This window comes from Astatotilapia calliptera, chromosome 2 (assembly GCF_900246225.1).
Source record: "Astatotilapia calliptera chromosome 2, fAstCal1.2, whole genome shotgun sequence".
NCBI lineage: Eukaryota > Metazoa > Chordata > Actinopteri > Cichliformes > Cichlidae > Astatotilapia > Astatotilapia calliptera.
Window position 1 is genome coordinate 37,538,215 of NC_039303.1, and position 12,524 is coordinate 37,550,738.

At 42.1% G+C, this 12,524-nt stretch overlaps 1 protein-coding gene across 3 annotated transcripts; it reads right to left on the reverse strand.

Moving 5' to 3' along the window:
* Nucleotides 1–42: 42 nt before the first annotated feature.
* On the reverse strand, nt 43–8,303 carry mcm7 (minichromosome maintenance complex component 7). Of its 3 annotated transcripts, none has more exons than XM_026146987.1 (15): nt 8,050–8,303; nt 5,890–5,969; nt 5,246–5,410; nt 5,018–5,142; nt 4,751–4,931; nt 4,266–4,403; nt 4,033–4,182; nt 3,826–3,940; nt 3,607–3,738; nt 3,287–3,370; nt 2,814–3,025; nt 2,434–2,699; nt 2,144–2,312; nt 972–1,081; nt 43–644 (listed from the first exon to the last, which is right to left on the reverse strand). In XM_026146987.1, the coding sequence occupies exons 1-15, from the start codon at nt 8,078–8,080 to the stop codon at nt 431–433; spliced, it is 2,172 nt and encodes a 723-aa protein (XP_026002772.1). In that variant the 5' UTR covers nt 8,081–8,303; the 3' UTR covers nt 43–430. The 3 variants fall into 3 exon arrangements, with proteins under 3 accessions (XP_026002772.1, XP_026002781.1, XP_026002763.1); XM_026146996.1 differs by lacking the exon at nt 8,050–8,303 and adding an exon at nt 7,384–7,495; XM_026146978.1 differs by lacking the exon at nt 8,050–8,303 and adding an exon at nt 6,633–6,731.
* Nucleotides 8,304–12,524: the final 4,221 nt, after the last annotated feature.

Genomic DNA, 12,524 nt, shown 5'->3' on the forward strand with positions numbered 1-12,524 from the left:
CTTCATCCCACATTATGTGCACAGAAGACTCGGCACCAGGCAGAGTATTGAACCATCATTTTATTTTAACTCTCACAATACAAGGCTCAATATAAATTTGTCTGATTTGCATCATCAAGTATAAAATGTACAGAAATGCTCAATGTTAAACGGATGCTTGCAGCCAAACCACAGGAAATACTTCACAATACTAACTTCTGACGTACATATTTACAAGCAAGGTACTGTTAACAGGATTCTTCGGGAGTTCTGGGTTTCAATTAGCTGGAATTCTCGCAATAAGAGTCATATTTAAAAAGAATCTTCCATCTGCTGGACTTACAAAATGCTTAACCTCATTACAAGTCTGTAGAAAACCCACAACAAAGAGTCCCCCACCCTCCCTCAGGTGACTGAAACAAAATGTGCATGAAGGCGTGTCCCGGGTTGTTCAGACGAAAGTGATGCGCGTGCGGGCCTGGTTGACCTGCCACACGTTCAGCTCTTCGTACTCCTCCAAGGCCTCCTGGAACTGGGCGGGCGTGAAGCCACGAGAGACGCAACGTTGCTCTGCTTCAGCCATGCGAACCAACCCACCGGCTCCACGGCCCTCTGCGGCGAGCTCGCGCACCAGAGAGAAGATGACGTCGGCCGGTCGCTGCGTCCTGCAGATGAGAAAGCAGATATTAAAAAAAAAAAAGTTAACTTTAAAGCCTCAAGGAATTTTGAATAAACCTACTCAGAAATGGCACAAAGTAAGGCATGTAAACATACTACATGTACACGTACGAATGCACAAACTACATTTCCTGCTCGTTTTGAACATGCTGTCGTGTGAACAGAGCTCCATAAAAATCAAGCAAGTTTTACAGCTTCCTTCAGGACATGCAAGAAACTCATAAAACAGCTCTGAATCAGATGACATCCAGTCATGTTAGTCTGAGCTCACTGAAAGCCATATTTAAAAAACAGGCCTGGTTTTTAGCTCTAACCTTGTGGTGCTGGATTTGTCAGCCTGTAATGAATCCTTGGACATCTCCATCAGCCTCATGGCCTCGTTTACATCTTCCTTCTCTACGGTGTCCATCATGCGAAGTCGAGCCTGAAGTAGGGAGTTAAAGGTGAAGATAATGCTAAGACTGTAGTTTGAGTGAATGCACGAATAAGAGTTAAAAATAATCCTACAATATCCATCTCAACTTAGGCTGCGCTGTGCCGGCACTGTCAGACCGAGACAAGTGCAATGCCCTCTGGGATGCCCGGCAATTGCCCAAGTCTCCGCCTCTCAACACCAGCTAGTCTCTCTATAGCATGAAATCAAAACAGCACACAAAAGATCCCATCTGAATACTGTTATGATCAATTTGGGATTTTTGTAGAATACACTGATGACAGTCCTGGCCATGGTCAGTTTTGCATGGGTTTGCACAGCTGGTCCTTATGCACACAGGCTGACTGCCCACCCTGCAAAGCTGGCCAGGATCAGCAAAGACATTAAAGCAGCTCCCTCGTGGTCATGAAGAGGAAAATACCAAATGAGTCATCTGAAAACACACAAATAAGCTGATGTGCAGCTGTGGCACCAATACTGCTTGTGGCTGTGTTTTGCCCCCTTGTGGACATCTGTGTGCAGCATATTGCCTACCTGTTAACCTGAAGTGCTGGTTTTGCAGTAGGTGGATGACTGCTACCTGCACAAACAGCACTTTTGACAACCAGAGGCAGAGATGATACAAGACAGACTTAATTCAAGCTTTTTTAATAATATTCATGTTGTGAGTGGGTGTAGCGTTTTTGCTACTGGGACTGGTTTTGGCAGTCAGAGATTTTTGTCCAGCGTGGGAAAGAAGTGCTCACAATGCAGTAGGCCAGATTATCATCACTACCTGCACTGTAAGCACTTTATCCCACACTGGACGATCGATCAAGACAATTTAATTCCATTAAAAGCTCCACAAAAGTTGTGCAACCGAACCCCATACGACACTTGTCTGCAAATGTAAGTTCCACTGAAGTTTGATGAAAAACAATTGTAACCCTGTTTCACTTCTTAAAACAAATGTCTGACAAAATTATAACCCTCCTGCAGGAGTTCAATCAGTGAGATTGGCCTCTAAATGTTTCCAGCCACCCACTACTACTCAAGTGGATGTGGAATTCTTACCAGTGCAGTGGAGAGGCGCAGGATGGAGAGGAGCGTACGAGCAGAGGTGAAGGTGGTGTCTTTGCTGACCCGAGCCTCTTTTCTCATTTCCACGTAAGCAGCAGTGATGTAATCGGCCAGTGACTCGGGCACCACAGGCTGCCGCTTCTTGCACAGAGATATATAACGCCTGATGGAAATTACATTTGTCATTAGTTAATATTGCCTATTACGCAGACCTATTTGAAGTAAATTATCTGAGCTACAACAATAACCTTCATGTGTTCATTTTTAAACATGCAAATTCTCACCTCATCAGTTTCATGTCAATAGGGGTGAAGTGTGAGGGCGGTTGGCGGGAGTGCTGGTGCACGTAGGTGATGTGCTGGGCCAGACGCAGGTCAGCATCAGCATCTGGTTTGTCCTGGATGAGCCACAGCAAGTCGAAACGGGAGAGCAGAGCAGCTGGCAGCTGAATGTTCTGCTCGATGCTCTTCCGGGGATTGTAGCGGCCATAGGCGGGGTTAGCTGCTGCTAGAATAGAGCAGCGGGCGTTGAGGGAGGTCATGATGCCAGCCTGGAAGGGAGATTAAATAAACTTGAGTGTGGATGTTAAACAGGCATTGAATGTTTCCAGATACTTCCCCTAATACTCTTCCCCCCCCCGAGTACTGGCAGTAATTAAGGATACCTTAGCAATGGAGATGGTCTGTTGTTCCATGACTTCATGGATGGCGGTTCGATCTGCATCCGCCATCTTATCAAACTCATCAATGCAGCAGATGCCCAGGTCAGCCAGAACTAAGGCTCCTCCTTCTAGAGTCATCTCACCGGTTAGGGGGTCACGCATCACTGCCGCAGTCAGACCGACCCCAGATGAACCACGACCTGTTGTGTACTGGCCTGAACAGCAGACAGGGAACAAGAAAAAGCTACAATTAGCTGTTGATCAAACGGTTACTACTTCAAGCTTCACTCAGAATAAAACTTCCAATTATATGACAGGCTGTTGGCATTCAAAACTTTGCATTAAAACAAAAAGTGAGTGCTCTAATCAAACTATCCCACCAGAAGTTAAGCCGTCACAGTGTAGGACCTAATGGAAAGTAAACGCCATACTAGATAAAGCATTAAACCAGATAGGGGACAACAAACAGGACTCACTTCGAGGAGCCAGACGATCAATGTAGGACAGCAGCTGGGACTTGGCGACTCCTGGATCTCCCATCAGGCAGATATTAATGTTGCCTTGAGGAAGAAGAGACAACGGAGTAAGAGCACTGCAGTGATTACAACATTTAATGAGGAAAAACAACTTCAAAGAAATGTACCTATGGAATAAAAAAGTTTGGTCTTGTGCCAGCGTGATAAAGGAGCATAAATTATATTAAAATTATACATTCAAATTAGTATTAGAAAGCTATGTTACAATATGATGAAACAGAAGAAAAGGATTCTGCCGTTATAATCTTGTTTGTCCTCACCTCTGATTTTCATGCCTTTGGGAGCCTGTTCCACTCCTCCAACCAGCAACAGCAGCAAAGCCTTCTTCACATCTTCGTGTCCATAGATCTCTGGCGCTATGGAGCCAGCTAGCTTCTCATAAAATCCTTCATCTATAAAGAAAAAAAATTCACCTCAGACACTAAAGACCAAGGTCTCAGTTTATGTGTTCCTATTGTAGTGATGTCCAACAAACAGACCTGTGATGCTTCGCAACTCCTCATCGGTCAGCTCCTCGTTACCTAGTTCATCATCCTCAGTCTTGTTCATGAGTGTAATGCTGTGACACTCCAGATAGGTTTCTGACAGGAGACCCTGAAAAGAGCAAAACCACAATACATTTCAGTTTCTTTCTGGAGATGAGATTATTGCAGTAGCCCATGTGTACTTTGACAAGCAGATTATACCTGAACAGCCTGACTGAAGCCTGTGCGCAGCAGAGGGAGGAAGATTCCTGTGATGGCTACGTGGTCTCCTGGCTGGGCAAGACGTGTGTTTTCGCCACGCACGTACACCGTCATGCTCCTTGGGATGTTTCCAACAGGTACTTGGTCACTCTGTGTAATACCAGACAAAACTTGTGAGCTAATGTTAACCAAAACAACTGAATACAAACATAACAAGTTTGGGAGTTTCTTACGTGTTCCTGAATACGCAGTTCCTGGAACTTGATGAATTTGGAGCCTCTCGTCTGCAAGTACAGTCGCCCTCCAGATTTGTTGGTGACACACTCTTGGCTGGGACACATAACAAGCGGCATGAAGGAAGGAGACTGGATCTGAAGGAAAACGAGAGGATACGATGAAAAACTTTGTTCCTGTGAAAGCATATAGATGTATAGATCAGGGGTGTCAAACTCAAACACACAGTGGGCCAAAATTCAAAACTGGAACCAAGTCGCGGGCTAACGTTAATATTTATTGAAATATATTTGTTCCTCCAGATATAAGAATGAATCTTTTCTTATGGACTAAAACACGTTTTGCTGAAAAACTGAATATGGAACAAGCAAAGCTTAATACTAAACAATATATACATTAGCTGTGTAATACCAGTAGGCCAGCTCTGATAGTAATTTGGTATGGATTCGACACCTATGGTATAGATGATTAAAAACCGTCTTACTGGTTGGTAGGTCTCAGCGCCACACTGGTCACATGTGTATGTAGCCACGGCCATCATCGGTTTGACCTCAGTCGCTCGAGTCACAATACCCCGAACTGCAACCAGGTGACCGATGCTGTCGGCTCGAATATCACGCACCACTTTGGGTTTAGAGGTGCTTGGAGCTTTAAAGTAAAGCTCGCTGTGGGAAGAAGTTCACAGTTGTATAATCAAAGGACAAATAAAGACATGCAGTAAAAGCTCAGCTCTGAATCCGATTCAACTTACAATCTCCTCATGAGTTCAGGCGGGTATTGATTACGAGGGTCTCTTGTATCTGCAGGGTCACGACCCCTTTGTTCCATCATCAGCCTGTGCTCAATGTACACATCCAGAGAATCTTTGGCAATAATCTATGTATTTAAAAAAAAATAAAATAAAAAATAGACGCATTAATCCTGGGCAAAAATCACAATAGCAATTCATTTTTGGCACTTCTTAAACTGATCAACATACATCTCTTTCCTTGTACTCTGGCAGCAGCTCGTGGACAGCATCAGCAAACAGCGCTGTGTAACGTTTAGCATTCTCACAGATGCTCTCGACCAGCTCGGGGTCTTCTTCAGCCACATCATCCAGATCCACAAAAAGAGCCACCCGCTCCCTGTGGGCCAGCGCCACCTGCAATTAATTAGATGATCACCCAACAATTACACAACCATCTTTGCAGCTACTACTAACGCCAAACACACCTTCATCTACATTTAGAAGCAAAAAGGGAATTATGCATTTCGTAAATAGGTAAGAGCCTTTTTCCATCTTTCACATGGAAGCTTGATTAAGAGCCATTTAGTTTTGCTTTCACTTTTACATTTTAATGCAATCCACCCAAAACTATTCTACTTATAACAAAAATAACTAGTTCAAATAAACATTTACATTTATGATTTTGTCAAATCATAAATGTCTGCTTGTAAAGACAACAAATGGTGTCAAAGAACAGTGTAGCTAAAATGTTTTATTCACTGACCAGTGACGCATCAGCGCTCATTAGCACACCAGATTTGTACTTTTTCTTTTAAGGGCAATAATATCAAAAATCTGCAATGAACCAACTCTGAAAACTAAATCTATACTCATTATTTCTGTAGTATACTCACAAGTTGGGCTCCATACTTGAACAGCTTCTTCCCGTTGTCATCCTCTGTGTAAAATTCCTGCAGGAACCTTTTGCATTTTTCTGCAAAACAACCAAAAAATACCTTCAGTACAATTTAACAGGAGGGAGACGAGAAAACAAACAAACAAAAAAACCCAGACAGGCCACATGCAGCAAACACTAGGTGGAGATTGATTGTTAGCCACACACACACACACACACACACACACACACACACACACACACACACACACACACACACACACACACACAAAGAAAAGGCTGTTTACTTTAGTTCCCTTTAAACAATAAATCTTATTTCTGAGCTTAAAATCTGTTTAAATTGTTGATTAACACCACCGGCAATGGGCCTACACACTGTGAGCTAATTTGTTGTCCTGCGACGACCCCCTTTGTTGAGTAACATGGCATCCTGTAATCTCGATGAGTCACTACTGCCTTACAGTAAAGCACAAACTGCCACTGATGTGTTACATGATGCCAACTCCGCTCTGACGTTTCCACATAATAGTTTTAGAGCGAAATAACTGGCGACACGCAGCAGATAGCTTCTGGGCAATAATGTAAATACAACAACAGGCGCGCTCAGTTCAGGGTCCATTTTTTTTTTTTTGGAAAATATCCCCCACTTCTCGAAAGAGCCACAACTGTTAACAATATTTAATTCAGCGCTTCGAGAAACGAAACTACTCTTGGCCGTGATAAATAAAATACTCCACTTACTTTGACGCGGTAGCAGCAAATCCGCACCTCTGCTTTTTTTATTTCTCTCTTCGAGGATGTTATTGTAAACAAAGCAGCACATGGCTTTTTGTGCCCAGTCACTCGCGGTATCCCTCCGCCATCCCTCCGCTCTTAAAAACAGTCCCGGCTGTTGTTTTCAAACCACAGCCAGCCATCTTCTAATGTTAGCCTAGGGTTAGCCGGGGTGTACTGAACACAAGGCGCAGGCAGCCCCATCACTGCGAGCTTATTGCTCTTAATCTCTTGGCGGTGGAAGTAGCTTTCTTAATGCTATCGATGGTTCATGCACCACAAACTTCAGCCTTTAAGCGGTCGGTTAGATTCACGAATGATGACTCGGGTGTTTGTGAAGTTTATTCGGACCTTTAGAGTGCCTCAAGCACCGCTGCAAATTTAAACTTACCGTAACGTAACGTTGATGGTGTTGTTATAATGGTCGATTTTTAGTAAAACCCTGCCCTTTTAGATGTTTGTGTAACAGAAATAAAGTTTGTTTACCCAAAGTAAACAATCATTTAGAGTCTTCTTACGTTTTTAGAAATATATATACATAGTGACCCTCAGCGTAAACGTGCTAAACACAGAACAGCACGTTAACAGGTTAACTGACAGCAGCTAGCTCGCGGTTACTAGTTAACCCGATTTGAAGACGTTTAAACACCTCAACTAAACTCTAAATGTGGACATTATAAAATTCAGTTATTAAAAAGCGAAGTAGGGGTTAACTTACTGCCATTGTGTACCATTAAATGTTAAGGTTGCGCTCGCGTTTGATATGAACTTAGCTAGCATTTGAGTGGCCTTTATAAAGTTATCTGAAACGATGATCAACTTTTCAGCCTAGTGCTTTATCTTTGACTTTAAATGTTACACATTAAAAATGAAAAACTTCGCGACATTAATGATTATCTTTAGTCGAACAGCTCGTGTAACTGTTGAGACATGTGCTTGCTGCTGCACAGTGGCGCCTGCTCCTTTGTTTAAGGATCCATCCGGGTCACCGTGGAGCCAACAGCCTCTGTCGGTCGCGCGCGCGCACACACACACACACAGAGTACCGAAGTCGTTATCAAGAGGATAGCTAATGTTCACACAAGTTTGTGCAACTTATTCTTAACACTGCTCCCGTGTGTCGCGCGTTTCTTGACACCATGTGCAAGCACTCATTTATTTTCTATCATTGTTTTCTTTCAAGTTGAGTTAGTAATGAAACGAAGCGGTAATGTTGCGCTTTCGCACATGAAATCAAATTTTATATTATATCCAACTTCATAGCCAGTACACCCCGTGATATACGTTCACCAAGGTTTCGTGTGGGATTTTAGAAGTCATTTGGTAAAAAGTTGACTAAAACGGCCAACCTGTTGCTGCCATGACGTTAAAGATGAAACATTACCTTTCTCTGCTTCGTAATCCTTGCGAGCCATGATTGCAGGTATTGCGCTTCAGTTAAGATAACTTACTTCCAAAAACGCGAGGGGAGAAACGCAATTTATCTCAAAGCTCGGTCTTTTTAAAAAAAAAAATTCACTAACACCGGACACTTATTCACTAGCAGCCAGCGCTTCTCCCCTATCTCTGTACAAGAAGTGGCGCGAGTCTGACGTCTCCCTCAGCCAATAGAGTCGCTTCTTTCGGCGGGGAGAGGCGGGATTCGGTGGTGGCGCGAAAACTGCGGGCAGTCTGGTGTCACCTGACTGTGCGAACTTCCGCCCCGTTTGTCAGGAATGGCGCGAAATGCGATGATTGGATTCATGCGCAACCCAGTGTCAACAGGGTGAGCGTGGAACGAATGAACCCAACATAATGTCATGATTTACAGCTGTATTTTACGGAAGCATAGAGCTGCCACCCAGGCAAAAGAAAAATACAAGTGTATCACGTTATAACGTGAAAGGTTTATTGTTCTAACAAGATACTTTTCCTGTTTGTACAATATACTTTTCACGTTTGAACAACATAATATCACGTTATTACAATATACATAATCATCACATTCGTACAATATAATATTTATATTGTACGAACGTGATAATTGATTCCTTCCTTATATGAATGGTCATTCTTTTTTGTTTGTTTGTTCTAGTGACAGATTATTTGTGTTTGTTTTTAGCAAATACATCTGCAGTGTTTGAATTGTACACCAAAAGCTACTGGCAGTTCAGTTCAAAACTTAATAGGAACATTTTTTCATACAGCCTTATCATCTCATCTAATCGACTGCGAGAAAGGAAAAAAAACATATTTATCAACGTGTCAGAGCACTCCTTACATTGTGGTACATCTTATCTCCTATTATATTGTACGAACATAATCATCACGTTCGTACAATATAATATTTATATTGTACGAACGTGATAATTATGTATATTGTAATAACGTGATATTATGTTGTTCAAACGTGAAAAGTATATTGTACAAACAGGAAAAGTATCTTGTTAGAACAATAAACCTTTCACGTTATAACGTGATACACTTGTATTTTTCTTTTGCCTGGGTGGCAGCTCTACGCTTCAGTAGTATTTCCCCATTTTATAACATACATGTGCAAATGTTTTTCTGACATTTTCTCACATATGGAAATATAATGAAAATGTCGCACATTTTAATTGTCATTAGGTTGTATGGAAGCTTGTTTGTGGCTTAAAAGTGCCTGTCATAGCCAAGTCAACATTTTGATGAGTCTTAAAACTTTGACTTATTGAGCAGCTCAACTTTAAGTTACTTACAACTAGGAATAAATTTTGAGACGCCTAATAATCACCCCCCCCCTCCCAATTAATTTTCTGTATACAGTGCTGAATCACAACAGTAGTTATATAAATTAGCCATTTATCACAACAGTTGAGGGTGAGGGGAGGAAGACAGACAAGTACTTTAAAGCCATTTCAGAGAAAGTCAAAATTTCTAGATAAATAACCTCAAGTTTTGATTAATTAAATAGAGAAAACCTAAAGCTGATTCTTAAGGTTTTTGATCACTGTAAAATACCACCGTATATCTTCAATCAATCAATCAATCTTTATTTATAAAGCACTTTTCATACAGAAAAAATGTAGCACAAAGTGCTTTACATAGTTAAAAGCAGCCCACCCCACCCTCCAACTCACTCCCCACACTCTCAATACACATATATCCCCCCACCCCCACCCACACACACATACACACACGCGCACACTTAAAGAGTAAAAATTGGGCTGGGCTCGCATGAGCCAAGTGAGGAAACATTATAACAGAGAGCCGTCTGCACCGGGAGCCGGTCACAGACCGCAGCCTCCGGGCTGGGCACACAGCAGGAGGGAAGCCAAGGAGCCCCCCAACCAGGCTGAGAGGACCCCAGAGACCCAGCAGCCACGGTCAATAACAGCCCCGGTGCAGAGAGCGCCCTCCGAGGAAACACTGGAGATATGACGCAATACGATATATACAGGGTAAAATGATAAAATAAATAAGAACAGGATACAATATAAATATAAATAGAGTAAGAAGATTAAAAAATGAATAAGAATAAAATCAAAAAATATTAGGTAAATCCTAAATTAATAATAGAATAACAGGATAGAATAAATAAGCATAAAAAATAAATAAATGCTAAGTAAAAGCTAAATTAAAAAGGTGGGTCTTGAGCCTGTTCTTAAAAACATGTACGTTCTCTGCGGCCCTGAGCTCCTCCGGCAGGCTGTTCCACAGACGAGGACCATACCACTGAAAAGCTGCCTCTCCGTGAGTATGTGTCCTGACTTTAGGGACAATCAAAAGGCCAGTACCAGAGGACCTCAGGGTCCGCGAGGGTTCGTATGGTAAAAAAATAAGAAGGCCCAAGACCATTAAGACATTTAAAAACCAATAAAAGAACTTTAAAATCGATCCTGAAACACACGGGGAGCCAGTGCAGCGATTCTAAAACCGGTGTAATGTGGGCCCGCCCTCTGGTCTTCGTCAGCACACGAGCTGCCGAGTTTTGCAAGAGTTGTAAAGTTGAAATATTCTTCTTAGGAAGACCAGAGAGCAGGGCAGTAATCAATGCGACTGGTAATAAAGGCATGCATCAGCATCTCCGTGTTGGCCCGAGAGAGAATAGGGCGGACTCTGGCTATATTTTTTAGATGATAAAATCCAATTTTGGTTACATGTTTAACATGTGGGATAAAACCAAGCTCAGAGTCAAAAATAACACCCAGGTTTTTCACTTGTAGCGAAGGACATAGTGAAAATGCCTCTAATTTAGACAAGAGTTTCTCTCTCTGAGCCTCAGGACCGACAATTAAAACTTCAGTTTTGTCCTGGTTAAGCTGTAAAAAAGTTTTCTGCCATCCAAGATCTTATATCCAAGATACAGTTAAAAAGGGCATCCATTGGTCTGGTGTCATCAGGAGACACGGAGATGTACAGCTGCGTGTCATCAGCGTAACTGTGGAAGTTCACTCCATGCCTCCTGATGACACCGCCGAGAGGCAACATATACAAATTAAAAAGTACAGGGCCTAGAACCGACCCTTGAGGCACACCACATGTCATTTTATGGATCTTAGAGGAGCATGTATCCATACTCACCATAAAAGTTCTGTCAGAGAGATAGGAAGTGAACCAGTTGTGTACAGCACCAGAGAGGCCCACCATGTGTTTTAGTCTGTTTAAAAGAATAGCGTGGTCTACTGTATCAAAGGCTGCGCTTAGATCCAGTAGCACCAGGACTGAGAGCTTTTGGGCGTCCCAGTTACATCTAAGATCATTTAAAACCTTTAGGAGAGCCGTCTCTGTGCTGTGGTTCACCCTAAATCCAGACTGGAATATCTCCAGGATCTGTCTATCATTCAGAAAATCAGTAATCTGAGTAAAAACAAGTTTTTCTAAGACTTTACTTAAAAATGGTAAGTTGGATACAGGTCTGTAGTTATTAAAATCATTACAATCCAAATTGCTCTTCTTCAGAAGGGGCCTCACCACCGCCGTTTTAAAGGCAGCAGGGAAGACACCCAACTGAAGAGAGCAATTCATCATGTATAAAAGCTCAGCCTCAAAAAATACATAAAGTGTTTTAAAAGAGTGAAGAAGGAATTGGATCTAAAAGACATGTGGTGGGTCTCACTGTGGAGAAAACCTTCTGAAAGTTCTCAGCATTAACCAGGACAAAGCTGTCCAGTGTCTCCTCAGGTACAATCGAGCCCTCAGATGTGTTTACAATCATATCGCGATTAGATAAAATATCAGATCTGATGGCGCTGATCTTTCCCCTGAAGTGGTCTGCAAACTGCTCACAGAGCGAGTCTGTGGGGGTTCTTTTGGAGCTTTTAAAATCAGGGTTAAATAAATGATCTATGGTGGAAAAGAGGACCTTGGGATTATTTTTGTTAATACTGATTATTTTGGCGAAGTATGAATTTCTTGACTTCCTTAATGTATTATTGTACACTTTAAGTTGCTCGGAAAATATTTGATGGTTGATATTATTTTTATTTTTCCTCCATCTCCTTTCTGCTGCCCTGCAATTTCTTTTGAGTTTTTTGACTTCTTCGTTTCTCCAGGGTGATGCATGTTTTACGTTAATCTTTTTGGTGGTGAGTGGAGCAACGCAGTCAAGGCTTTTCTTCAGTTTGCTGTTAAAATAACTAAAAATCAAATCGCAGGATGCAGGTAAAATCACAGGGGGGCATTTGACTAAAACCTTGGTAAAATTTGCAGCCACTTCAGAGGTTAGATAGCGCCTCCTCACAGTTCGCACTGAGGTCTTCCGCTGAATAAAATCTTGACTCCTTCCACTTGTTTTTCTAAGCTCCTTCTGCTTCATGGTGTAATTCACTACAAAGCAATATGTGTTACTTTGTGCATGTTGTTACTTTTATTAATCTTTTACAAAGGATACCCTCGGAA

Coding starts and splice junctions, on each gene's coding strand:
- mcm7 (XM_026146978.1), bottom strand. CDS start 6,714: ATGTGCTGCTTTGTTTACAATAACATCCTCGAAGAGAGAAATAAAAAA. Junction 5,970..6,632: donor TTTGCTGCTACCGCGTCAAA/GTAAGTGGAGTA, acceptor GTTGTTTTGCAG/AAAAATGCAAAAGGTTCCTG. Junction 1,082..2,143: donor TGCGCCTCTCCACTGCACTG/GTAAGAATTCCA, acceptor TCCCTACTTCAG/GCTCGACTTCGCATGATGGA.